Consider the following 25618-nt stretch of genomic DNA (forward strand, 5'->3'; position numbering starts at 1 on the left):
CTGAAAAAAAGTTAATATGGCGGTTGTGCTGTGCACTTCTGGAGAGGTTGACAGCAATAAACGACGCTAAAATTGGGGAAAATTCGACAGAGCACCTTTAAAAAAAGAATAAAAAGCCTTTAAAATGGCAAGTGAAGAAGATACTGCAAGTGTAAGACCACCAGAACCGGTTACAATCATTGTGGTTCGATGCAAAAATCTGGTAGGTGTACGCAACACAGTATGTATTTCTTGACGAAGCTTCATGATCGGTTCATGAAATTATATTTGAATTGAGGAAGTTCTAAGAATCGAGAGATTTTTGTTGGCTGGCATCTTCAGCGAAAATTTAATGTGGATATATTAATTTCCTAAGTTTTACGTGTTTGTTGAGATTGTTTCAGGCTTCGGCACGCCACCAAGCTTTGCACAAGTGTCTTACTTAAGAACACATCAGAAAACCCCGTGCAGGGTTTTCGCGACTGGTTCTTCCATTCGGGAGGTTTCATTCGGGTTCTTTCATTCGGGAGTCTCTTACACTGTCCATCAGGACATTGCATCTCGTACAATTTCATAATTTTTTAGCTCGGGAAAAAAAAAAAAACATTGAGAAAAGAAAAATTAATTATTTGGCGGAGAGGGTAAAAAAATTGTTTTCCTAATTGGGAGGGGCATGAGACCCGGCAATACAAACAAGATTGGAAGGTTTGTTGAGAGTCTGATGAGATTTGGAGATCGAATTCCATTGAACAATACTAACTCTCCCTGATGAAAAGGTATCATGGGGGGTTGACACATTGACCCTGAACACTAGTAAAGCCTAAATCATTTGCAGTACTGCTCAGGTAAATGTTCACGGAAAAAATGCACCAAAAATTGCATGTAAGTGCATCTAAAAAAAATATGTGCGTCAAAATTTTGCACATGTCTGCATGGAATTCTTTTATCAAAGTAGCTATTGCCAAGTCCATTGCAGCATTCATCTGGAAACTGTCTCCCTGACACCTACTGTTCTGTATCACCATTAAGATGATGAGCAGAACTATTTTGATTGGTTCTTACTTTTCTTACTTATAAATGGTCTATTGCAGTAAATGGTGTGAACCCGGGGGTAACATGTGAAGGTGTAGTCTGATCGTCCGGGTGAGTGTAGTCCTGAGAAGGACTGTTGTCGCTGGTAGTGACTGACGTTTCGACAACCTGTGTGGAAGTCGTCATCAGAGTCAAGGTCATCATCAGAGTCACTTGACTCTGATGATGACTTCCGCACAGGTTGTCAAAACGTCAGTCACTACCACCGACAACAGTCCTTCTCAGGACTACACTCACCCGGACGATCAGACTACACATTCAAATGGTCTATTGGATGACAGAGTTACAAAGAACATGTCGCCATTAACATATTAACATCGTTTTTCTTTTTTATCGTGTAACACAAATGGATTGCATGTTGCAGGGAGTCTGTACAGTAATTATAGATTGTAGAAGATTGCAAAATGTGCTAAGAACATCAGCCACACTCAGCTGTGCCTTAACTTTGCGGGCCAATTGTTTTGTTCTTAAAACACTTTATCCTCATGTGTGATCATGCAATTACTCAGGGCTCAACACTAACTTTTCAACTTACTAGCCATGTGTCTAGTGACATCTTAGATGTTACGACAATTTGAATTTGTTTACTAACCAAACTGGCCAGTGGAAATCAAAATTCACTGGCCAAAACTGAATTTCTACTAGTCTGTGGCTAATGGGCTACCATTAATGTGGAGCCCTGTTACTTAACAGATGCACGGCGACTTGGAATCTATTTGTTGATAATTATACATCAAAAAACTGTTTTCCTTTTTTAATCACTGATTAGAAAGGGTCTAAAGGTGACTCCTTGAATTCTTTGGTGAGGCTTGAGTTTGGAGCTAATCTGCTTGGAGAATCTCCAAAAGTTGAAGCAAACACAGAGACCCACAGCACAGAATACAACTTTCATGCATCATTTGACTGTACATTTGAAGATGCTACTTTCCTGGACTCAATAGCATATAAGCCTGTGATAGGTAGGTGGTGATTTTCTAGACAGTTTGCTTTCCATTATGCTGTGCAGTGTAAATTGTAGTATCGATGACTGTCTTGTTTAAAACTTGAATTTTTTGAGTGGGAGTATCTTCCAGTCTTCTAACTGGAGTGTACGACCCCTCTAAAAATTCGACTTTTACTATTATCCCTGAAAGCTATAAACCCTCTAACTCGTAAGATCTGATTGTTAATTCTCCCCTCTAGCTGCTACACATTTCCTTGTAAAGTAAGTAAGTAAAGTCTGTTTACCAGCCTAGTGGCCCATTAGGCTAGTGCTTAACTCTGGTTTCTGTAGCATGAAGCGACTAGGAGTATTTCTACTCCCCCTTGGATGGGATGCCAGTCCATCGCAGGGTTACCCCCAGCATTAAATTGCCGGTACCCATTTATACACCTGGGTAAAGAGAGGCACTGTGAGAGTAAAGTGTCTTGCCTAAGAACACAACACAATGTCCTGGCCGAGGCTCGGACCCGGACCACTCGATCCGGAGTCGAGCACACTAACCATGAGGCCACTGCACCTCCACCTCCTTGTAAAGTAGTTATGAGAATTTGGCATTTAAGATCAGGATGACAACTTCTACTTGATAAATTTGAATACTCTTATTATCTGTTTGCTGGATAATGTGTGGATATTATAGGAAGAAGTTTCATTTTAATCACTTGGTGTTTTAAAAAGGGTTAATGACTAGGCAATTTTAAATATTGTAACTGAATGATGTTGTCAACATTACTTTTGCAAGGATGGGTGATAATAATTATAAGTAACCAGTCTTACAACCTAACATCAGTGTCAATTTTCTCTCAGTGTCAATCTTTCTCTACTTTTCACTAAATGGCGCTGAAAAAGAGAATTTGTCTAGTAACGATCAATGAAAGCCTCTTAGGTTGGCAATCTAGTCATTAATTAGTTCTTATTGACCGAGCGGGAGGTCTGTATGGGAGAATCTTGACCGAGGTCACCAGTACGGACCGAATGCAGTTAGGTTTGTACCAGCGACCGAGGTTAACTGAAGATTCTCCCATACAGACCGACCTAGCTCAGTTAATAAGATGTTCATTACATGGCTGTGTCTAGAAAGCAACAGAACATTATATTCTTTGTAACTTTTTTTTCTAGACTGGTCTAGATGCCGGTCTATATGGGAAAATCTAGACCTCTTTCAATATTGATTTCAGCCAATCAAATTTGCGAATTCAGTAGTTCCCAGTCCTTGTGAGATGCAGCCATATAATAATTAACAACTATTCACTGAAGTGGAGGTGGTTAGTGGTGGATATTTACCCGAGCCGCGAAGCGGCAAGGTAAATATCCACCACTAACGACCGACACTGAGGTGAATAGTTGTTTTAGTATATATAAAACAGAGAGATAATATACACCACCGTCGTTAATTTGAGTGATTTCTTCGCTCAGTCACGGATGCAAACCGGGGCGCCATTTTTTCCCGAGTTACTCTGAGGTAAATAGCAAAGGATATTCGGAGTTTGACTAGCTAATCAGAGTGCGCCTTCAACGCTATCCACTGTTTTAGTGTATACTAATTGTTGTTATTCTCTGAACCCTTTAATTAACTCCCAGAAGTGATTAACCCGTAACTTCTTCCTATAATATCCATACATTATCCAGCAAACAGGTAATGAGAATACTCAAACTTACAGCATCAGGGTAGAAGTTGTTACCTTGATAGAACACCAAATTCTTGTAACCAATTTACAAGGAAATGTGTATCAGCTAGAGCGGAGAATTCATAATTAGATCTAATGGTATTACTGTAAAAAGAAATTAGATGCTGGTCACTCTTAGGGTATTATAGGGTTTGAATGTAGTTGCAAAGGAATGACGTCAAAAGTTTCAACTGGAGGGAAACTGGGAGTCAGTGGTTTTAAAGAAATTGTGAGGGGGGTGGGGAGGGGGAGTCGCTAGTTATTGAGATTCTGCCACATCTGTGCAATGCAGATATACAAGATGAAGTCACTGAAATATCTCACAATTAAGATATTTGAATTTTAGATTGCCTATTTTTGTTTTTAATTTTCATGTTAGTAACTGTTGTGGAGGTTCTTCCTAAAGACAAGAAGGGAAAGGAAGAAAAAATAAATATTTTGGGACAATCTTGTATCGATTTGCTACCACTTCTTCATGGTGAGGCACATTTAGATATTTGTACATTTAAGCATGTTTATATTTTTGTTGTATGGTTATCTTATTTGCAGTATGTATACTGCAAGAAGTAATGTTAACATCAATATACATGAAGCCTAGTCTTTTTAAGATAAAGTTAATTTGTAGGATTTAAACTGAAGAAAAATTCATTTTGCAATTGCTGCATGATTGTTTCTCTTAAGTAAGGGAGGAAATTGGAGAATGTAGTTTTACATGTCCTGTAAAGAAGCGTATTCTTATGCCACAGAATTTATCGAATTTTAGGGGCTTTTTCTAAAATTTACACTCAGATTGGCCATATTTACATATGTTGATAATTTTCTAATACTGTGCTTTCCTATTTGACATGATGTGACTAAAAGGAGAAACCAAATTCAGTGTTATGCAGTGTGTCCATCCTGTCACTGTTCCAACTGAACCAGCCACAACTGAACATGTTCTGGTGAGAAAAATCTTTTTTTTTTTTTTTTTTCCTCAATACTTCCAGGCTTTTGTAAAGGATTAAAATGCTGAGTAGTTAACTTAAACTGATATTTTCAATGGACAGGATTTTATGTTTGCCAATCTTTGTCGTGATAAAGGAAGTTAGGCAATGCATGATCAGATTTGAACTAACTGCATTGACACAGCCACCTAGATTACACTAGCCCTCTCCCTGATGTTTTTGAGATGATTGGGTGTCACTGGCTGTGATGTAACTGTATATGTGCTCAGGCTTCATCCTTAGTTTATAAAAAGTTCTTCTGTATAGCATTTGCATGCACTCTACATCATAAAATGTAACCAAGGGGTGTACACTGTACATACACATGTGCATAATTGTATAAGCTTATTTAAGAATTATGTGAGTCTATTATTTTTATGTTTGCTCATTAATTTTTTTAGCCTGAAATTGAAGTGCAAGTCTCTGTAGCACAACCTCTTCTTACAGAAACACAGCTTCATAACAGGTTTGAACAGGCTCTAAAATATAGATTACAAAAGTACTGCATTTACCCATCTCATCTATAGATAAATTGTGTTTTCATTAGAGATCAATAGCTGTAACTAGATGTAAAAGACAGAATGTTACTAGCTTTACCTGGGCAGTTCACTGTATGTGCAGCAAATATGATATGCAGAGTTCATGACTGTGTGGATGTACTGCAACAATTCCCTTCTTTTGACACTGTTGCTTCCTGGAACTACAGCATTCTTCCCTAAATATTCCTGTGCTCGTGTTGGATACACTCAATAAAGACTCATTGTTGCACTCATTCCCTTTATTCGCTTAGGTTCATGTAAAGCAAAAGCTCAACTGAAAATAAATCACAAAACGCTAACTGATTCAGTGTACTTAAAACATAACAGAATATTGAAAAGAGAAACGATATAAAACTAATTTACATACCAACATTTACGGCTCTTTTCCTCAAGAGGGTATCCAAACACGTGCGTTCACTTAATGTACTAATTATAGTTGATTGCTATGTTTCATATATCGTAATATGATCGATAAAGATTATGATGTCGCGGTAAAAATTCCATTCCCAAGGTTTTTGATAACTTTTTCTAAAAACAGGTGCTTATTGTGCTACAAATGGCAGTGGTGTATTATGTAAAATTCAAACAAAGGAGCCTGCTCACTGCAGGGCTAAACAGATAGTGGGAAGAGGTATTATATGCTGCAGAAGAGTGTTGGAAACTGACTTTTATTGAGACCCTTGCATTTCCACTGAGCTTTTATATGCTGTTCATCTTTTTCCCTGGTCAACAAGGAAGCTTTACTAAAATACAACAACCAATCAGTACTTGTTTAAAGAAACTAATTAAATTGCAGGAAAATGAAAAGCAACTCTTGCAACTATCTACAAACCAGCTCACTATTGGATTGACAAAACATTTGCACATACTAAATAAAATCCCATATACGAGGAACTGAATCTCATGATTTCAAAATGGATGTAATAAAGTGGTAATTGAACTTCCTGTTGTGCAGTTTTGCTCTGAAATCATACTTGTGATTTCACATGAACTCATGCTGTGCACTTCTTTGATTTTGGAAGTATGCCATATGATTTCAGACCTAAAATTTTGCATGAAAAAATATCTCAGTTCTGAGTGGTTAAGATGAATGCAGTTTTCAGTTAATTCAGTGCAGAAGAGAGTTAATGCAGTGCAGAAGAGAGTTAATTCAGTGCAAAGAAAGAAACAAACCAGACATTCTGATTGGTTAGAATGATTGGTCAATGTCAATGTCAAGGTCAATGTCACTTCCAGGGTTTGAATAAATTATTTTTGCACGTGATGCGCGCGCTTTTCTTCTGCTTGGTTATGAGAAGCTACCTCATATTTTTTCATGTATATTATTAATAGATAATCACATGATTTTCTCGTGCAATTTGGAATAAATAAGCACTTGTAAATGTTTTCAAAGACCACAAATTGCACTCGCCCTATGGGCTCATGCAATTTTGTTAGTCTTTGAAAAAATTTACTCGTGCTTATTTATTCCAAATGCACTGGAAATCATGTGATTAGCTATACAAATTGCACTCTACTCAGTTCAAATACCATGACCAATTTCATCTACATGTACAATTGTTTTTTCATTTAACTTTTTGACAATATTATTAGTCATTATTGTGTTGAGAATATATGCTATCTATTTATGAATTACTTTTTTATCTTCTTTTGTTTCGTTTTTATTTTGTTGGGGTTGACAGCAATTTATTGAGTGTCCATGTGGACAGTGCATTTTCTGTACCAGACTCTTGGCAGATTCAGGTGGCTCAGCAGTTTAACCACACTGTCAGCCTTCCTATCCCAATATCTGCTGAGGTAAGAATTTTACAGCTAGAGGGCTGCAAAGTAAAGTCAATAAATCTAAATTACCGTATAGTGCGGGCTGCAGGAATATCAGTATTGTACGCGCGTTTAATGCGTGTAAATCCGCCATGTCGCGCGCAATTTACAAGCAAATCACGCGCGCTTTACGCGCGAGAAAAGAAATAAACGAAAATGTGTGTAAAAAATTACATGCAAATTCTTCATAGTGCGTGTAAAGTTTCACACGCAGAGTTTCGTGTAAAAGAAGGCAGAGTATTGATTTTTGTACATCTATTGTTAACAGCAATAAGGGCCTTTTTCTCGCGTGCCCTCGCAATATTCTGGGTTTATTGTTGGTGATTGCTTTGTATACCTTGGAAAAAAGAGCCAGAAACGAAATTCAAAGCTGGAAATTCATATAGATGCACCCCAATCAGAAGAACGGGGTTTGTGAGCATACAATCTCCCTATGTGACCCATCAGTTATGTGCTGCCAAAAAAAGCAAGACCCATTAAAGAAAAGAGTCGCGACTTCAAATAATTTTAAAAAATACTTCATTCTTTGTTAAAAGAAAACAACGTTCTAAATTTATCCTCTCTGCAATGACTAATTAGTTCTCAAAGTCCTCTAACGGTAAATGGTATGGATTATCACATGAAATAGTTCATGTCATAGTGTCCACAGACTATACATACTTAACATACACTTGTTTTAAAACAATTTTTGCAATGTGCATTTGCTTCCTTTGTATATTTGAAACCTCGATTCATATTCGTATGAGTGTTCTTACTGACATTTCTCACGTTGCAGAAAGAAAATACAGTAGTGATATCCAACGGACTGCTTCGCGCACCAGGAGAAAGGGTAAGACCGTTTCTATTTGTTTTATCTTATGAAACAAGCACGTTAACGCCCTCGGCTCCCAAAGTGACATTTAATTTCTCTTACAATATCAAAAATAAATCACAGTTTAAGGTCACGAGAATAAAGGAAATGATCACGAACTGAAAGATTTCTTGATTGTTACACAAACTCTCCAGTCAGCACCCTAGGAAATACCTAAAGAACGGCACGAAGAAAATTCATACTTATGTCAGATTGTAAAGCGCTAGGAATACCTAAGTGTATTGTTCACGTTGTGGTTTTCTTTCTGAAGGCTCGCTGAAGCTTCCTCTTTATTTATTTATCGAATTTATTTTTTTCACTTGACAGGAAATTGCAACTCAGCGAAGGTGGTCCGCTGCGCCGAGTGCCTCCGGATCCTGTCTGTACATTACAGACAGGTAATTGCGAGTGTTTAAAGAGAAATTTTGAATTGAGCACCGACAGTACGTAATTCGGGTGTGCATTAGTTTTTCCTAACCACGCTCTATGATTGGTCTAGAAAAATAGTGCCAAACTTCTCCACCAATCAGAATCAAAACTGAAACCGACCAGTGCCTGGTCACGCGCGCTGTTTTCTCGCGTTAGAAAAACTGTACTTTGAGTTTGAGTTCTGATTGGCTGGTGTGATGATGCAGTTGGCTAGATGTGAAGAAGCTTTGTGGTGATAATTTGGGTCAGACAAGTCTATGTCAATTATTTTTACTTTGAACTTTCCTTTCTAGTAACATCGAAACTTTGCCGTTCGAAGACGAAGACGGTGACCTCAGAGACAGAGAAGATATCGCTTTTCGTCAGGAGGCTGTAAATGAGAAAAATCACGTTACTTGGAACGCAGAAAGACGCTGCTTCTTAAGTGCAGAGGCCGCTGAAAGGTGAGATTGTCCTTCACAGGGGTGCCGTAAAAGGGAGGAGAGGAGCTCCCAGGTCTTTGGGTGGATGCGACCCTCTACCCCTCAAGTTTTGAAAGAATTCGATTCAACAATTTGACCACAATGTTTCATTATTTATTACAGAAGTGTTTCATGCTAAGCGTGCGTGTATCGAGTTATCGATGTACGCGGGTAGTTTGGAGAGCATGAGAGAAGCGCTTCTAATGGCTGCTTCAAAGCCTTGTATGGATCAAAGAAATGAATTTAACAGTGGTCAAAATTATAATGAAGTTATGAGGTGCAGCCGAGTAGTTTCACTGTAAAGTGAAACCACCTGTTGACAATGGTTCTTGACTAAGGAGCGCGCAAGAATTTCTAGTCTTATTATAAAAAAGATATCGATACAATGCCGCTAGCGGAGTGGAAGCGAGTCTTGTGTTCGTACATTTGTATTTCGTGTACTCGTTTATTTGTCTATATGTTCATTTTCGTTTATTTGTTTCTTTGTTTTCATCCTCTAGTTTGCAGAATAAGGTCGCGCAGAATCGTTACTGGCCCCTGGAAATAATGAGGACCCCAATACAGCAGGCCACAAAGGCAAAAGGAAAACAGAGCTCGTTAGAAGAGGAAATTCCCATATCATTTCACGGAGTAGCATATGTTAACATGGCGCCTTTACTCTACCCCGGTGTGAAAAGGTTTGTTCCTCCTCTTCATCACAGTCTCCCTCGTGGAGCGAGTTTCGTCTCGCGAGAAAGTCTCTTCTCGCGAGAAAATCTCTTCCGCGAGAAAGTCTCTTCTCGCGAACAAAGATTCTTGCCTGGAGATAAGTGAGCCCCAAATGTGCTTGTCTTGAGAAACGAAACAAATCGACCAGAATCTTGCATTTTTATCTTACTGTAATGAACTACGCTTTATTTGTAAATGTGTCTATTGAGTTCGAAGACAAAGGCATTCTGACACTCAGCATTCTTAACTTCGCCTTGTTTCCTTACCCAGAATAAGAGGAGCATATCTTGTGAAGCCCTTCATCGAGAATGAAGTGTTTGATAAAACCAAGAGAAAAGGTACACTGGCGGAAGAGGCTGCCAGAGTGGCTAACGGGATGGGCCGTACTCTTGCCTCGGCTATGGCACTGAAGGCTCCTCCGCCTTCCAAACAAGGCAAAGCGGATGCGAAAACAAAGGTACGATTACTTTTGTGTCTATATAAAGAGCAGTGAGACGCTGGGCCGAACTACCAACTGTCAATTAATGACTTCGAACTGCACCAGGAATTTCTAACAACACCAAAGTGTACACCCTTTCTTTGGTAATTTTCTCAAGTTTTGTTCAGCCAAATGATGTTTCAGCCAAGGGATGTTTGAGCCATGGAAAAATAATTATGACTTCCAAAAGACACAAACACTAGGATGGTCTGGAATAATTGCCACAGTCAAACAAAGATCTCTGAATATGAACAGTTTTCAGTGTGCCTCTTTTCCCATGACTGGGGTTGCTTTTTGGTGTTGTTGACGTCATTTTTGACCATGAACATGTACTTTCTTGTTGTGGGGATTATCTTTCGTAATCGTTGTGAAAAAAATTAGTCTTCGATCGCCAATCTGTAGAAGCCTTCTAGAAGCCCAGATCCATCCCCTGCCACTAGATTTATGAGAAAGGCTGCAAAGTCCCCCTTTCCTGCTAACATCTCAACTCAAACTTGATGTTTCGTGAAACTTCCAAATAAGCTATTTTTTTCCTTACGGCCCTGGTAAACTGAGGGATATTGTGCTTCACTCACGACTCCTTGAAATATTCAGCCGTCAGCTGCTGTTCTCAAACCGGACGTTTCAACAGAGGGAGAAAGTAACGAAGCCAGGAATCTTGAAGGACAGGTGAGATTTGATTTGCGGTGCTGAGTGAACATACGCTTATCCGAGAAGTGTCTGTTGATAAAGAAATGCAGACTTAAGGCAAAGTTTACCACAAACGCTAACGAGAAAATATAATTAGATTTCCTTTATTTTTAGTTTTTGGTTTTTTTTTTTTAATTTCTGAGAGGAACCTGGAATTCAGTGCTCTTATCTTTAGGCCACTGAGTCTCTCCGCATCCACACCGAATATGAATAAAAATTGAAGTAAGAATGACAACAACAGAAACTTGCTTACGGCGTAAAACAAACATCTGAAAGACGATTCGATATGCTCATGTGTACGGTTAAAAACGGTCTTTGCGAATGAATTCATTATCAGAATGGATACAAAGCTATGTCATTTTTATTTACAGCAATATCTGGAGTCACGAACTTTTATCACCTTGGAACTTGTCCTCGACAAGCCGCTTGTTCCGAAACGGCCGCCATCTTCGCTCGCAAGGAAGTAAGTCGGAACTGTTACTGAATTATGTTTAATACGTTGCGTTGTGTCTTCTCCGCGTAAATTTGCAGTTTCACATTCAACATTCATTTGTGAATCATCTAGCTAACGCTATTCGTAACCGATTATGAACATCTTAAAAAAACACAAAGTATGTCAGAACTAAACTAAATCGAAGACAATAAAGCCAACAAACAAAACCAAACGAACGTATAAAAAAGTGAAATGCAGACCATCTCAAAAGGGAATTATTAGTTGTCAGGTAACTGTAGCTTCGCAACTCGATTTTGAGAAGCCCTACCAGTATTTGCGTGGTAAGAGCTCGCCGAGGCTGCGTGCACGCCTGAGCGAGGTTATGCGCGAGCGTACTTCATAATCTTGTTGTGCTAGTTTATGACGTCAGCAAACAAATGCCTCGCGATTCAAAAATTTTCCTCCGCGTTTGACTGCAAAGTTCCCCTTCAGTTTGACCGCGAGTTTTCAGATTTTACGATGTGGTTTTGCCTTTCTATCCCGATTGAGAGAGACCGAGACCTTTAGGAACTCAAAATGAAAAGTGTATTTGTAGGTTACTCTTTCTGGAAAGAAATGGGCATAGCAGCCTTAAAAGTGACGAAAAGAGCTTTCGAGTGAACAATAGTACGATTCCTAAACGGGATACGAATTATGGCTAGAAAACGACAACTGGGTTTGCTGACTTTAATGGTGATACGCCACTTTCGGACCACTCTTTGGCCCGTAGCGTTGACATGTCCTTGAAGTGCTGTGCAACAGAAGATTTTGCTTTGAATCTGACAACTTTCAGAATTTTCAACGCAACGCTACGAATGAACAAAAATTCAACATTGCGCAAGTGGCATATACCCGAGGGACTCTGACTTTTTTTTCCTTCTTTATAGCAAATTTAGTATTTCTTTTTAGTGTCACTTTTACTTCGAAATATTTCTGTCATCCTTACCTTGCTTAAGAGGCTATAGTTGTCCCAACTACGCCTCGAGCAACTCTTACGCTTCTCTCCTGCTCTCCAAACTTACCTCGTGCTTCATATCCCGAGGAACAAACGCTGACATGTTAACCAATTGCTAGTTTTAAAACATTTTCAATTTGACTTTTGCTTTGTTTAATTCATATTTATTTCCCCGCTTACAGAGTTGCAGAATACATTCCTCCACGTCCAGTCTTTGCTCGGAAAACAGGAGGCTCCAAAAAGGTAGCATATGATTGAGCTCATTTATCTTTGCGAACGCTGAAGTTGACAGGCGCCTTTTTAGCCCCTAGGCGCCGTTTTTAAGATTATGTTTATAACTTATTGCAGCAAAATCGGTGAGTTACATGTACCAAGATAAGGAACGCAGTGCACTGGAAAAGTAACATCATTTGTTACGTGTGACATACAAAGCAGATGAAAAAAAAAAAAACCGTTTATTTTTCGTGAAACTTCGATGAAGAAATTTTTTATTGATCTGTTTTGTTACAGGCTGTAGAAGATTTTCACGGTCAGCTGACCGCTGTTGCAAATTCCCTGCTTGAGGAATTCAGGTTTGTCATTACTATGCTTAAAAAAAAATCAGTAGTATTTTTGTATTTTCGATTGCTTGAATTCGTGCACGAGGTTTTGAATTTCATCTGCTAGACGAAAAGTTACACTTATACTTCCTTTCCTTGTCTTGCCGTCCAAGCAGGTCACAAAAGAAAGTGCTTTTTTTCTAATACAGCTGGGGAGCGTTGAATTAAAGTAGCCTATTCTAAGTAATATACGACAGTGTGTGGACCGTCCCGGCTACATCTAAGAAGTTCGTCTTCTAATTCGGCACTCTTAATCCCTACGGTATCAATGAACGCTGTTCATGCAACTATAATATTCTTGTGTTTTCTCTTCACCATGTCACAAAAGAAAGTGCTTTTTTTCTAATACAGCTGGAGAGCTTTGAATTAAAGTAGCCTATTCTAAGTAATATACGACAGTGTGTGGACCGTCCCGGCTACATCTAAGAAGTTCGTCTTCTAATTCGGCACTCTTAATCCCTACGGTATCAATGAAAGCTGTTCATGCAACTATAATATTCTTGTGTTTTCTCTTCACCATGTCACAAAAGAAAGTGCTTTATTTCTAATACAGCTGGAGAGCTTTGAATTAAAGTAGCCTATTCTAAGTAATATACGACAGTGTGTGGAGCGTCCCGGCTACATCTAAGAAGTTCGTCTTCTAATTCGGCACTCTTAATCCCTACGGTATCAATGAACGCTGTTCATGCAACTATAATATTCTTGTGTTTTCTCTTCACCATGTCACAAAAGAAAGTGCTTTATTTCTAATACAGCTGGGGAGCGTTGAATTAAAGTAGCCTATTCTAAGTAATATACGACAGTGTGTGGAGCGTCCCGGCTACATCTAAGAAGTTCGTCTTCTAATCCGGCACTCTTAATCCCTACGGTATCAATGAAAGCTGTTCATGCAACTATAATATTCTTTTGTTTTCTCTTCACCATGTCCCCAGAAATAGCTAAGCTCTATTTTTCTGTGTATAAACCCTACACAACCCACAGTTCCTCTATTCGCTCTGATGAAGAGCTAAACGCTCAAAACATCTGCTTTAAAAACTCTTTGCATCATCAACCCGGTTCACAAAACCAAATTATCGATCAAAACATAACGCGAACACACACGACAACTTACCGAAAAGCCAAATTACCCAATCATCTTAAAGACACCTTAAGCTTTCGAATTTGATTCGCCGATAAAAGGACGAGGCGAAACCTTTCGGCATCTTACGAACGTTGCACGATAAATTTTCTTCAGCAATATCTTATGTTACTTGTTGCAGGCAAATGTACGGCGATGATTTGTTGAAGGGGAGTCTACCACAGTCAAATGATGCCATGGATCAGAGGTGAATATTTTTGCTTTTTTTCGAAAAATGAGGAACAAGGTTTAAAAAAATAAATAAATCTCGTTGTAGTTGTAATATGTATTTTAACAGTCAGAAAGAGATTTCCTCTTTCAAATGCTACATGTATTTTAATCTGTGTGAGTTCGGAGAATTTGGCTGAAGATTTTATCATCGTCTACCTCTTCTCTTTAAACTTGTTTCAGGCAGGCTGGTTATGTTTACTCTTTTTGTATCGGCGGTTTTTAGGTTGCAAGTACTTTGGTCCTGTAACATCCAGTTCAGAGCAATTTTCAATTGATTTTCGAAGTAATCCTCAAATGCATTGGTTTTGCTATAATCTACTCAATAGGCGGTCCGGAAAACTCGCGCTATCCTCTCGCGCAATCATTACTTTGATCGTTATCCCGCGGTCATGATTTTGACCTAGAGGAAAATAAAGCTTTGGTCCTTTTTTTGTAGGAGACAGAAGTTTCTGTACGAACTGAATACATCCGGAAAATATTTCGCTTTTAAAGAACAGTTAAAGGTAACACAAACGATATCGATTATACCTACATGCATTAAGTGTGTTTTGGTCTCTACATTTGTTTTGTTTTATTTGTTTAGTGTTTCCGATATCGCCATTTTCTTTAGGCCTATCTATCTAGTAATGTCTAGGTTTAAGTACATGTAAAAGGGTTGAAGATGGCTTCAACTCCAGCTTTGAGAATAATCGTAATTCGCCATTGAATTGGAGTGCTATGCTATAAAGTACTAATGGACGAAGAAGTATGCACTAGGAACTGGATGAAAACTGCCTCCACCAAGGAGAAAGGAGAGATAATATCTTTTTCTTAAACAATTACAACCTACCTGGTTTTGTGATTCTAATGAGTAAACTTTTTACTCAAAAACCGTCTATAAATGTGCAAGTTCACTAGTGCACTAAGTTAACAGACGTTTAACTTTGATCAACAGAACAGTGTCATAAAGATTGTGCGAGAGAAGTATTTAAACACCACAGCTTTTACAGACAAGGAAAAACTACAAGCATTCCTCAGCGAGTTGTATGTGTTTTTAATTGACCAGATGCACGTTGCTCTGAATAAGGTAATGTTTGCAACACTGTTTACTGGGATAGCACAAACCACATTGATGGCATATACTGGATGCACTCGCCAATGCGAGTCAACTGTTTCATAGGTTCATAGAATTGTGAAGTCTTTCACACGTGCTGAGGGTATCACACCACTGAACCAGTACCTCAGCCATTCATGTCCTAGCTAAGAACATCATACAATGATCGCGGGCAATGCTCAAACCAGGACGCTTCGATCTCCAATCCAATGCATCCACCATCTAGCTACCGCGTCTTTGTTTAGAATTTACCGTGTTTCGCGAGAATTTTACGGGAGTTTTATTTTAACTGACTCTTTTACAATATCATACAGAAAAGCCCGCTCCTATCTCCAAGACAGTGTTTCATTACTACGATAAGCTACAGAAGATACATTCTCGTATTAACCACGCTAATAATACCAGTTTATTGATAGCTTGTTTATCAAAGGTTTATTGAAAGGTTTGTAAATGTGCCATACCCTGACTGAATGTCATTTCTCTTCTGTAGTTTGACGGAGACTGTTCCAGGCATCGTTTTTCATTTTATTGTTTAAATTTGTAGTTTCTCACAGCAGAAGAAGCCCCAGAGGAACCACCACCAGTCACGGACTCTGCCACTCTGAAACACTTCGCCAGAGAGGCTGAGGTAAGCTTCTACCCAAAAGTGTTGTGTGACAGTTTTTCATGTCACGCTTTATTCGCTTTATTCTCAAACTGCAATGCTTCTCTTCGTTTTCGACAGGTCAACCAGAACTTTAAACTAGCAGCTAAATATTATCAAGAGGTACATAACATTTGAAACAAATAATTTACAGATGTTTAAAACTGAAAATCTCCCACATTCCCAGTTTTTTTTTTTTTTTTTTTAAGATTTTTATGGTACTATTTACCTTTTTTTTCAGGGGTTTTTACAGCAGCTGAGATGTGGGTAGATCCTACCTGCTTCTAACTTTTCCACTAATAACATTGTACCCCTAAATCATATGAGTTGACTCTGGGTAGCGCTAGGATAAAAACCCATCTATATGCAGCAATGCACGTTTACAATCAGGCCTCATCGGCTAGAGATGCATCATTCATACATGTCACTGGTGTATACTTACCATTACAGAGATGTCTTTAAAAAATTTTTTTGGTACAGTATAGTTGTTCTCTGTTGATTTTTGGGGCCCAAAAAGCTACTAAAAGTACACAACTTCAAACTTTGTGTACGCAAGGCTCTCTCCGAGGTGGAAGAATAGAATGTTGTTTACTAGGCACTTGTAATTATCGCACTTGTATATTCAAACAATTATCTATACGTAAAAGACTGATAACATACAAAATGCAATTGGAAAAGTCCAGATCCTCAAAGTTTCCTACGGGAGCCCGAACTTCCTTGGGAACAAGAGACTCTTCGGGCTTTCAAGGCCACCTAACCGCTTTAAACTACCATCAATAACACATTTCATGGAAACCATTGCTTATTTAGATGTATTTCCTCTTTTAACAGCGTTTGTCTCGTAACAAGAACGATCCTGATCACTGGTTTGATTATGGAGCGTTTTGTTTGCTTATTGGCGACTTTGGCAAGGTAAGAATTTTAACGGTGGTTATGTTCGCGCGTCAGGTTTTGTAGTGGCTCGTGAATTACGAAATGTTTTGCTTGAATTTTAAAATGGCTTGATTGAATTGGTTGAAATAAATTCACTCAGCAGTGAAGCCTTATCCCAAGAGTAAAAATCCTGAAGTTGAGAGAAAGTGAATCGAGAATTTTTGCGAGATCGTCATCCAAAGCTGTTTAACGGGATTCCCCATGACATTAGTATGATAAGGACGTTTGCTATTCCACGACCACCATTTCAAGCTCCAATCCTTTTGTCAACACGCGTGTAAGAATCGTTCGATTGGAAAGAGGGAAAGCTGGTTTTTGAATGTTCTGGATATAACTAGTCGGAGCCTTGCAAAACTGATTCCAGCAACTTACAAGAAAGGACAATGGATGGTTTATGGAGAGAGAAAGGGTGTATTGAGGTTTTTGGAAACTTAGTATATCTCTCAAATATTGCTAAGGAATTACTTAAGGCATGTGTCTTTTTCTGTAGGCCGAAGAGTGTTTCAAGGAAACAGTAGCTATTGCGCAGAAGCATGTACCAGGGTAAGTTGAATATATATATTTTTTCTCTACTAACCATGAGAATGCCAGAGATGGTTTGGCCGTATCAGTCCTCTCATGACCGATCTATTTTTTCTCTCCCCAGTCTTCTGATGTATGGCTGCATCTCTCTGATGAATGCGAAGTACGAAGAAGCCGAGACTTTCCTTGAAGCGGCAACATGTGCTGAGAGCAAAAACGTTATTGCGTGGACCATGCTTGGTAATTATGTCACTATTTTCAGGAAATCCCTTGCAATGTTTTAATTACCTGAGTGAACCAAAAAATTGCCTATATGTATCAACAGAGCAAAACCTGAAACATTGTAAATAATTTGCCAGCTTGGAAAAACATTTGACCCCCTATCATCTACTCTCTCCTCACACTGTCATCCCTAGATCACACATACGAGAGTAAAAGAATGATGACCGACTAAAGAAGCTCTTGATTTTCAAACAAACTCTCCTTGTCAACACCTGAGAAACTAGAGAACAGTGTGGTTAATATGAACACTGATGTTAGGGTATGAAGGGTTCGAGAGGTGGGGAAAAGGAAGGTTGACTTCAATTCCAAGAAGTGATGATTGAGAAGACAAAAGGACATGAACATTTTGACGTATATTTCGGTCAGGTTTTTAGATGGTCCACTCGGCTGGTTTTTGCCTCTATAAAATGAGGTGAAATCCCAATTAGTACTTTGTAAACCGTCATAGTATGCACGGGGACAAGTGTGGCGGAGTTGTGAGCATTTCGGACTCTCTATTCCTCGATCCCTCCTCTGTCCTGGAGCTGGACGTTTTTCCTGATATTTCTGTGTCTAAGATAATTCCTCAATATTACATTGCGCATGCTGTACTGCGCATAAAAATCAGGCGAATAAGTGCGCGCGCATTCCGAGAACTAGGTAGTGTTTTTATTTTTTTCAATAGACCAGGCAAAAAAGTACAATGGTCTTTAGCTCTTAAACGAACACGGTAAACTATAATTTTAATTGCATAATTTTGGTATACAAATTATTCCCTTTAAATTGGAGAAATGAAAAAGAATTCACCGAAGGGAAAAAAGATATAGCTAAAAGTGTGCACGAAGCCCGTTACGCTATGATGCAAATGATGACCTTATAAGCAACGACTCGAGGAACGTTTCGAGTCGATGTCGTTTAAAACTGCGTAATTTTCCACAAATTACATATCAAATTGTTCCATACGCTCGAGCTTTTCTACCCATCAATGTTTTTTTTTTTGCAAGTGTTAAATTTCAAATCCCCGCTTCCAGCTACCGCAAAATGCACCATGAACAGATGAAATGACGTGCGTGATTAGTTCCGCTACAGGCGTAAAGAGCCCTTCATATCTTTTAAACAAGCACGGTGACCTATCGTTTTTATTATTTTTCAAAACAGACACTGGTAGGGAACATTTAAGGAGAGATTAAAACAAATTGTTTCATAACTTATTTTTTACTGAGGAATCACCTTAACTTCTTAATGACGTTTTTCTGTGTAAAATTTTGTGTTGTATTTTAATCAATTTCCGGAGTACAGATTTATAGTTAATTAAGTGGATTGACTGTAAACTTGCATAGGCGTAGCTAAGTGCGCTTTCGCCGGAAACGTGTTGCTTTACTTTTATTTTATTTCACGTGACATGTTTGGGTTACATTAAGGCAGTACCTCTATTTGTGCTAAAGGTTTGTACTATGACAGCATTCAAAACGACATTGGAGCAGAGCGTGCGTTTCTTGAAGCCAACCGCTTAAATGCGGCAACGTCGTCTTCTATTGAGCTGACAGCCCCAGTAGATGTACCGGCCGAGGTTGAAGGTTCTGTTTCAGAAACTGTAGCTGAGGAACTTGCCGGAGAAGGGGCACCTGGAATTGCTGTGTCTGAGGACCAGAAAGTGCCTGAGGTCCATGGTATGTAGAAGGGTCCTTTGACGTCGTTTGCTAGTTTGCTATTGCTCCTTTTTTCGTTTGTTTTGTTTTTGTATTTTTGCTTGCTTTATCCTAGTAATAGAACATTTAGTCGCTAGTATTGCGCACATTGAGGGTAAAGATTAAAAAACTTAAACCATGTATATGAATCGACAAAATGCCATTTTTCACAAGACAATAAACTCGCAACAGCTTGACTAGCTATGGTAAGCATTTTTTCCAAAACAAAATCGATTAAAAAAAAGTTGATAAACAGCCTTCATTAGCCAGAATTTTTGTCTAGTAAACGACAAACTTACAGGCTGTTTCACACCGCTAACATCTAAATATCTGAATCTAACATCCGAACTATTGTCCACGGCTCTTCATGGGCAACGCTAAGAGCACACTAAGCAACGCCGTATCGCGTGAAAGTGGAGGTGTATACTTATATCTCACTTAACAATGACGTGCGGAAAGAAGTAATAGGCCAGCAGTTAAACGTGGCACATGCGCAAGGGAATCCATTTTGGCTGGTTTGTGTTTATGTCTGTACTCTCGAAAAACAACTTGGAATTGAGAGTCCAAATACATCATTACAGTGTTCGCACACGTGTAGACGTTTTACCGCTACGTTGTCCTATTACGCGCGAGAGGAGTATAAACCTTGTAGCCTCCCTTTTTAAGGTGACACGGTGATGTGCATAGTGGTGGGCCGCGATGTTTAAATGGGAGCTTCAGCAAGGTCTGAGGGTAGAATACTCGTCGGAGACAAGTAATAACAACTTTCTTTCCACTACGACCGAGATCAAGACTCGCCAGTTTACTTGACAAAAAAATATGAATAATGTTTGGAAAAGTTATCTTTGTTTTTCTTTAGTTGATGATGTACTGCGTGAGGAGCCTGGGTCAGCGAGTGGAGAAACTACCGCCCAACCTTCTGCCCCTCCAACAGTAGGCCTTCCCCCATCAGTGGTGATCAGCTCTGCGACGCCTGTTGGGAAACCTGGAATGAAACCTCAAACCCAGTCCACTACGCAAGTGGCGTCTAAACAGAGCTCGCGTGTTCCAAGTCCTGCAACCTCAAACCTCCAATCACCTCCTTTACCGGAAACTGACCCTGAACCACCTGCTGAAGAGAGGCCAGCGGAAGTCAAGCCAAATGATAGTATTTTCTTACAAGTGGCTGATTTCTTGTTGGAAGTAAATGCTCTACAGGTACAGTTCGTGCCACTTTTTCTAAGGGGTAGTGATTATGTTCTTGCGGTGCTGCGGTCAAGTATTAGCTGGAAACCTGGTCTGAAATTTCGACGCGCTGGTCGCTAATTACCATTAAGAATTCTAATGCTGGTCTTCAGCAGTATTCTATGTGATACAATGAAATATATGAAGTTCATATATTTTGTACTGCGGTATTAGATACATATGATGCACGATCCTCGCAGGAGATAGCGCTATTTAAGCAATAGGATCGTGCATCATATGTATCTAATACCGCAGTACAAAATATATGAACTTCATATATTTCATTGTATCTCATTTATCACTTTCACGGGTTTATTACGAATCAACTTAACGGCCTGCTCCCAGTTGGCTTGTTAGCTCAATTGGTAGAGCGCTGCACTAGTATCGCAGAGGTTAGTGGTTCGAATCCCGTGCAGGCCTGATTTTTTTCAGGTCTGATTTTCGCTATTGCTTAAATAGCGCTATCTACTGCGAGGATCGTGCATCATAGGTAGTATTCTATGTCTTCAGTCTTCTTATTCTATGTCTTCAGTCCTCTTATTCTGTGTCTTCAGTCTTCTTATTCTATGTCTTCAGTCTTCTTATTCTATGTCTTCAGTCTTCAGCAGTCTTCCAACATTCCTTTCCATGGTCAGTTGTAATAAGGTATGGGAAAAATGATTGATCAGCGGGCTAACGTAAGCTGGGACAGCTTGGCTGAGGAAGTGTTCCAGATACAACCTATGCGATTTTCGGGTTGGCCGTTCGCCTCTTCGTGGCTCTGCTGAGAACTGAGCAAGAATGAATCATTTTCGTACCAAACCAGAATTTATCATCGTCAATTACGTAATTATACGTGGGTTTGCCCAACTAGCCATTATTTCACTTTCGCATATCATTTTAAGTGTTATGAATCGGCAACTATTTTGAACTCTTGCGAATGTTCTTCCCGTAAATCGGCACTAAAAAACGAAAGTTTTGTCGGTACCAGGCATTATTAGTCCCTTTACCTGTTCACTCCCCAATGATTCAACCAACGTTTTGTGTTTTTGTGATTCGGTACCAGCTGACGGACGCGGCTTTAGCGCACGAGTTAGTGGCAGCCAACGGAGAGCCGGGAGCGAGATACTACGTGCTTCTTGGGAGGTTGAAGATACAACAGAAATCTTTTATCGAAGCAGAAGAGAATCTTAAACGAGCTGTCGTGTTGAAGCATCAGGTAATTTATGTTAGTCTTTGTTGGGGGTAGCTTCCATCCACCATGGTGATTTTCTGTTTGTTTCCCTCTTACAGTGCAGAAACGTATATTTTCTCAGTTTTAGAACAAGAAAAGCGAAAACATCTTTCGCATCATTAGGATCCGCTCTATTGTGCAAAGAGAGTCCTGTGCGACATTGAGAACATTGACATGGACATCCAAACAGCTGGAAGTGCCATGTCCGTTGAATTTTAGAGAACACTGACATTGACATCCAAACAACTGAAAGCGCCATGTCCATTGAATTTTACACTTACGTTCTTCTATATGTTCCTTTTTTTATTATTCTCTTATAAATATTGACTTTTAGACTATTTATTGTTCACAAGTATTTGAAAGATTGAATTCCAAATAGTTGCTTTTTATGCTGATGATTTTACAAGTGAGCTCTTATACTGCCTTAGCTATGCAAGTTTAAAATGAATGCAATTTTTTAGAATTATACGTATTAGGTAGGATTTGGTTTCTTTAATAAAGTTAAACAAGATGTCGAGAAAACTTTGATAATTTGACAGGGCTCGACACTAACGGTACCCAACTAGTCAGTAGAAATCCAATTTTGGCCAGTGGTTTTTGATTTCCACTAGCCAGTTTGCTTAGTAATCAAACTGGAATTGTCGTAACGTCTGAGATGTTACTTGGCACCTGGCTCGTAAGTTGAAAAGTTAGTGTCACGCCCTGATTTGATCTTGTTAACTCTTTCCAAGTCTGTGTTCGTCATTTGTGAATTAGTCTACCTTGCAACCGTTTTTTGTGTCAAGAAACCAGGGCGTCGTGTAAAATCATGGGGAAAAAACAGTTGCGAGGTAGGCTATTGACGTTTTGGCCCCCTTGAGAGGTGAGGTTGCTTTACCGCAAGACATAACCAATTGCTTGAAATGTTTGACATACTGTAACTTCCAAACCGCAAACCGGACAGTTTGCGAATATATATGCTCGTGGATTTGGGAGGCGTGTGGGATTTTTAAGTATACTTTAAACTTACGCAGTGCAAAGCTCTGAAGTTTGCCTTTTTATTTTCTAACAGAACCCAGATGCATGGAGTTTGATGGGACACCTCTGTTATTTGACGAGCCGAATTGAGGAAGCGCAGGACTGCTATGAGAGAACACTGGCTTATACAACCGAAGCTTCAGATATGCACGCCATCTATCTGAGACTTGCATCGATTTACCTGGGGAAAGGGGAGGTTGGTGCCACGTTACGCTGTTTGAGTTTTAGTTGAAAAGCCTTTAATTGTTGACCTCTTGTATACCCTACTGTCTACTTCCTTTGGTTCGTATTTTGATGTTTTTACATTTGACATTTGACATGTGACATTTGACATTTGACATGTGACATTTGACATTTGAAATTTGACGTTTGACGTGTTACGTTTATCATTTTGACGTTTGGCACCAAATGGTTGACATCTAGTGTTTGACGTTGGGTAGGGGAAGTTAAACATTAATTATTGTTCTCCTAAAGTCATCTTCTTTCTTCATATTTAGTTTAATAAAGCGAAGGCAACCTTCTTGAAAGCCTGCATTCGCTCGCCCTCCTCTATTTCTTGGCTTGGAGCAGGAATTGCTTGCTATAGGGTAAGAAGACAATTTTTACTGAGAGTCTTTAAATTTCTCATAACTCATTTATCATACTGTATAAACTAAAATTGATTTTACGAGGAAAAAAGTTTCATTGCTATCACAGAATCTTAAAGAGGGGATATGAAGGCTGTGCTACTCACCAGTTGACCTCCAAATTACATGGTTTGTAAAGCATTGAAGAATTTTGTCCAAAAAATATATCTAGTATTGCGACGTTATACATGTACGTTACTTCGTTCTATGACCGTACGTGCGTATTTGCGACCGCGATACGCCACGCATGTGTCAATCACTGACTTCTAGGACTGCACCCAAGAATTCAACACAGCGAATTTCGCTTGAATTGAATTCGGTTAACTATTTTTTGGAGAAATGAACCCTTTGAAGAAATGAAATAAATCAACTGAATTTCAATTGTTTGTTTTGACAAATCTCCGACTACGATTTGATTGTGACTTCAACACCTGATTTATTTTAGCTGGGAAATTTGGCCGAAGCTGAGGACGCACTATCAGAAGCAAATATTTTAAACAATAAAGACGCAGAAGTATGGGCTTATCTGTCCCTGGTGTGTTTACAGGTAACCTTAAATCAGATTCATGTTCCTCCTGGATTTTAGGATGCGCAAAAGTAGAACGACTTTTTTTTTTTCGCTTTCCTTCCAGTTCTTTTGAGCATGGTCTAAAGGCAAGCTAAAGTATGGTATTCTCCTTTGCTCGAACGAGGCGTAGATCGTTGCGTGTTTTCATATTTGTGTGCGCCACTTTAGATCGCTTAAAGTGCATATGACACGAAATTTTTCCGGAGACTGGGATCTAGTTTATCGCCTTCGAAGTTATTCGTGACGTCACATTGTGTATCTTTACCGTGAAGGTCTGTTGTCGCTAAGAGGGTTCTGCAGTACTTCGTAGTAGATAGATAGTGAATTGAAAGGCAAATATGACCAGTGATTCTAATGATTCCTTTGAGTCCGACTCTTCTGAAAGTTCCATTGAGGTACACAATGTGACGTCACGTTACGATATCAAGTGCGGTTTTGGCCACGCGATAACCGGGACAAATTTGAAGGAAAATTGCGCGTATTTTGAAGGCAAAAAAATGCCTTTTAGTTTTTTCCAGCAGTTTTAAGGCTTCGAAACGTTTTCTATAGATATCCAACTACAAGAAACAAGAGAAAAAAATTTCGTGTCATATGCACTTTTAATAGCCTGGCAAGCATTCTGGTCTAAGCAAATCTTACACTTCTTATTTTTATTGTAGACCGGACGACAGTTGGAAGCCGAACAGTCGTACAAGTACGCTCTGAAAGTAAGAGCCAATTATATAGATAGCATCGCAGTTCAATATGAAAGGCTGTGTTAGTTTCCGTCCTTGATAACATCAGTTTCTGGCAAAAAAGATGCATGCTATTTACCATATTCATAAAACTTGGGCAAAGATTTCGAAGAAAAATAATCAATGAAGTTTTTGACGCACAGTAAATTATTATTATTACTATAATTATTATTATCATTATTGTGAATTTCCTATTTTATCTATTTGTCTACTTTTTTAATTTTTGCTTCCCTTTTTAAAAGGGCGTCTTTTATTCTCCCCTCCCGCTCCTGAAGAAGCCCTTTGTCTGGAAATCCTGGACATTAACGCCTATTGACTATTTAATCCCCACAAGTATCACATTTCTCCCGACAGTATCACCCCAGAATCAAACATTTTAAGGTTAGGAGAACAAAGGGAATGGGCACCCAGAGGAGGAGTTCTTCATCGTTTCACATTATCTCCTTGTCAGTTCCAAAGGAGATGTATAGAGAACAGTTTGGAGAATATGCATACTGATGTTAGGGGTGTAAGAGTTAACCTCGAGAACTTAGGAACGAAATTGAATACTTCGTAGAAGTTTGACGCATTTATAAAACTTGACGGTTTCCACATCAGTTTTTCATCTAAAGCGTAATGCTTCCCTAACTGAAGAAGGAAATATGTATAGTCAATTATTCTTCTTTTGAACTATTTGCAGTTAAATCTACAAGACGATAACCTGCTGGGAGAGATTCATCAATTACAACAAAAGGTCGGCTTTGGAAATCCGATGATGGCCTAGGATTTTATCCAGTTTGTTTATTTGTTTGTTGCTTTGTGCGTACTACTGACATCTCCATCGACTGCTCTTTGTAAAATAATAGTGGAATGCGCACTGCTTATTATTCTTAGGTGCAGGCACTCTTTCTTGGTTTGTTTTTGTTTTTTATTTGTTGTTGTTGTTTTTTTTTATTTCATTGTTATTGCAAAGTGGAGCGAAAGATGTGGTGATTTATAATCTCTGTTTTTTTCAGAGTAGGTGGATTTGTACAGTTTAGTCTGCGCTTTTTGTGCAGTTGTAAACG

At 39.0% G+C, this 25618-nt stretch overlaps 1 protein-coding gene across 1 annotated transcript; it reads left to right on the forward strand.

Moving 5' to 3' along the window:
* LOC111346673 (cilia- and flagella-associated protein 70) lies at nt 1-25618 on the forward strand. Its single transcript, XM_088745159.1, has 31 exons — nt 1-202; nt 1841-2030; nt 4097-4195; nt 4579-4658; nt 5102-5166; nt 6922-7036; nt 7836-7889; nt 8238-8308; nt 8633-8782; nt 9301-9477; nt 9779-9965; nt 10581-10655; nt 11048-11139; nt 12286-12346; nt 12614-12675; nt 13962-14027; nt 14487-14553; nt 14985-15116; nt 15688-15771; nt 15868-15909; nt 16618-16698; nt 17210-17262; nt 17366-17481; nt 18948-19172; nt 20050-20387; nt 21460-21612; nt 22679-22840; nt 23142-23231; nt 23716-23817; nt 24498-24545; nt 25252-25618. Exons 1-31 carry the CDS (start codon nt 125-127, stop codon nt 25333-25335), a joined length of 3399 nt encoding a protein of 1132 aa, XP_088601285.1. The 5' UTR covers nt 1-124; the 3' UTR covers nt 25336-25618.

Source organism: Stylophora pistillata, chromosome 14, assembly GCF_964205215.1.
Source record: "Stylophora pistillata chromosome 14, jaStyPist1.2, whole genome shotgun sequence".
In the NCBI taxonomy this organism is placed as follows: Eukaryota; Metazoa; Cnidaria; class Anthozoa; order Scleractinia; family Pocilloporidae; genus Stylophora; species Stylophora pistillata.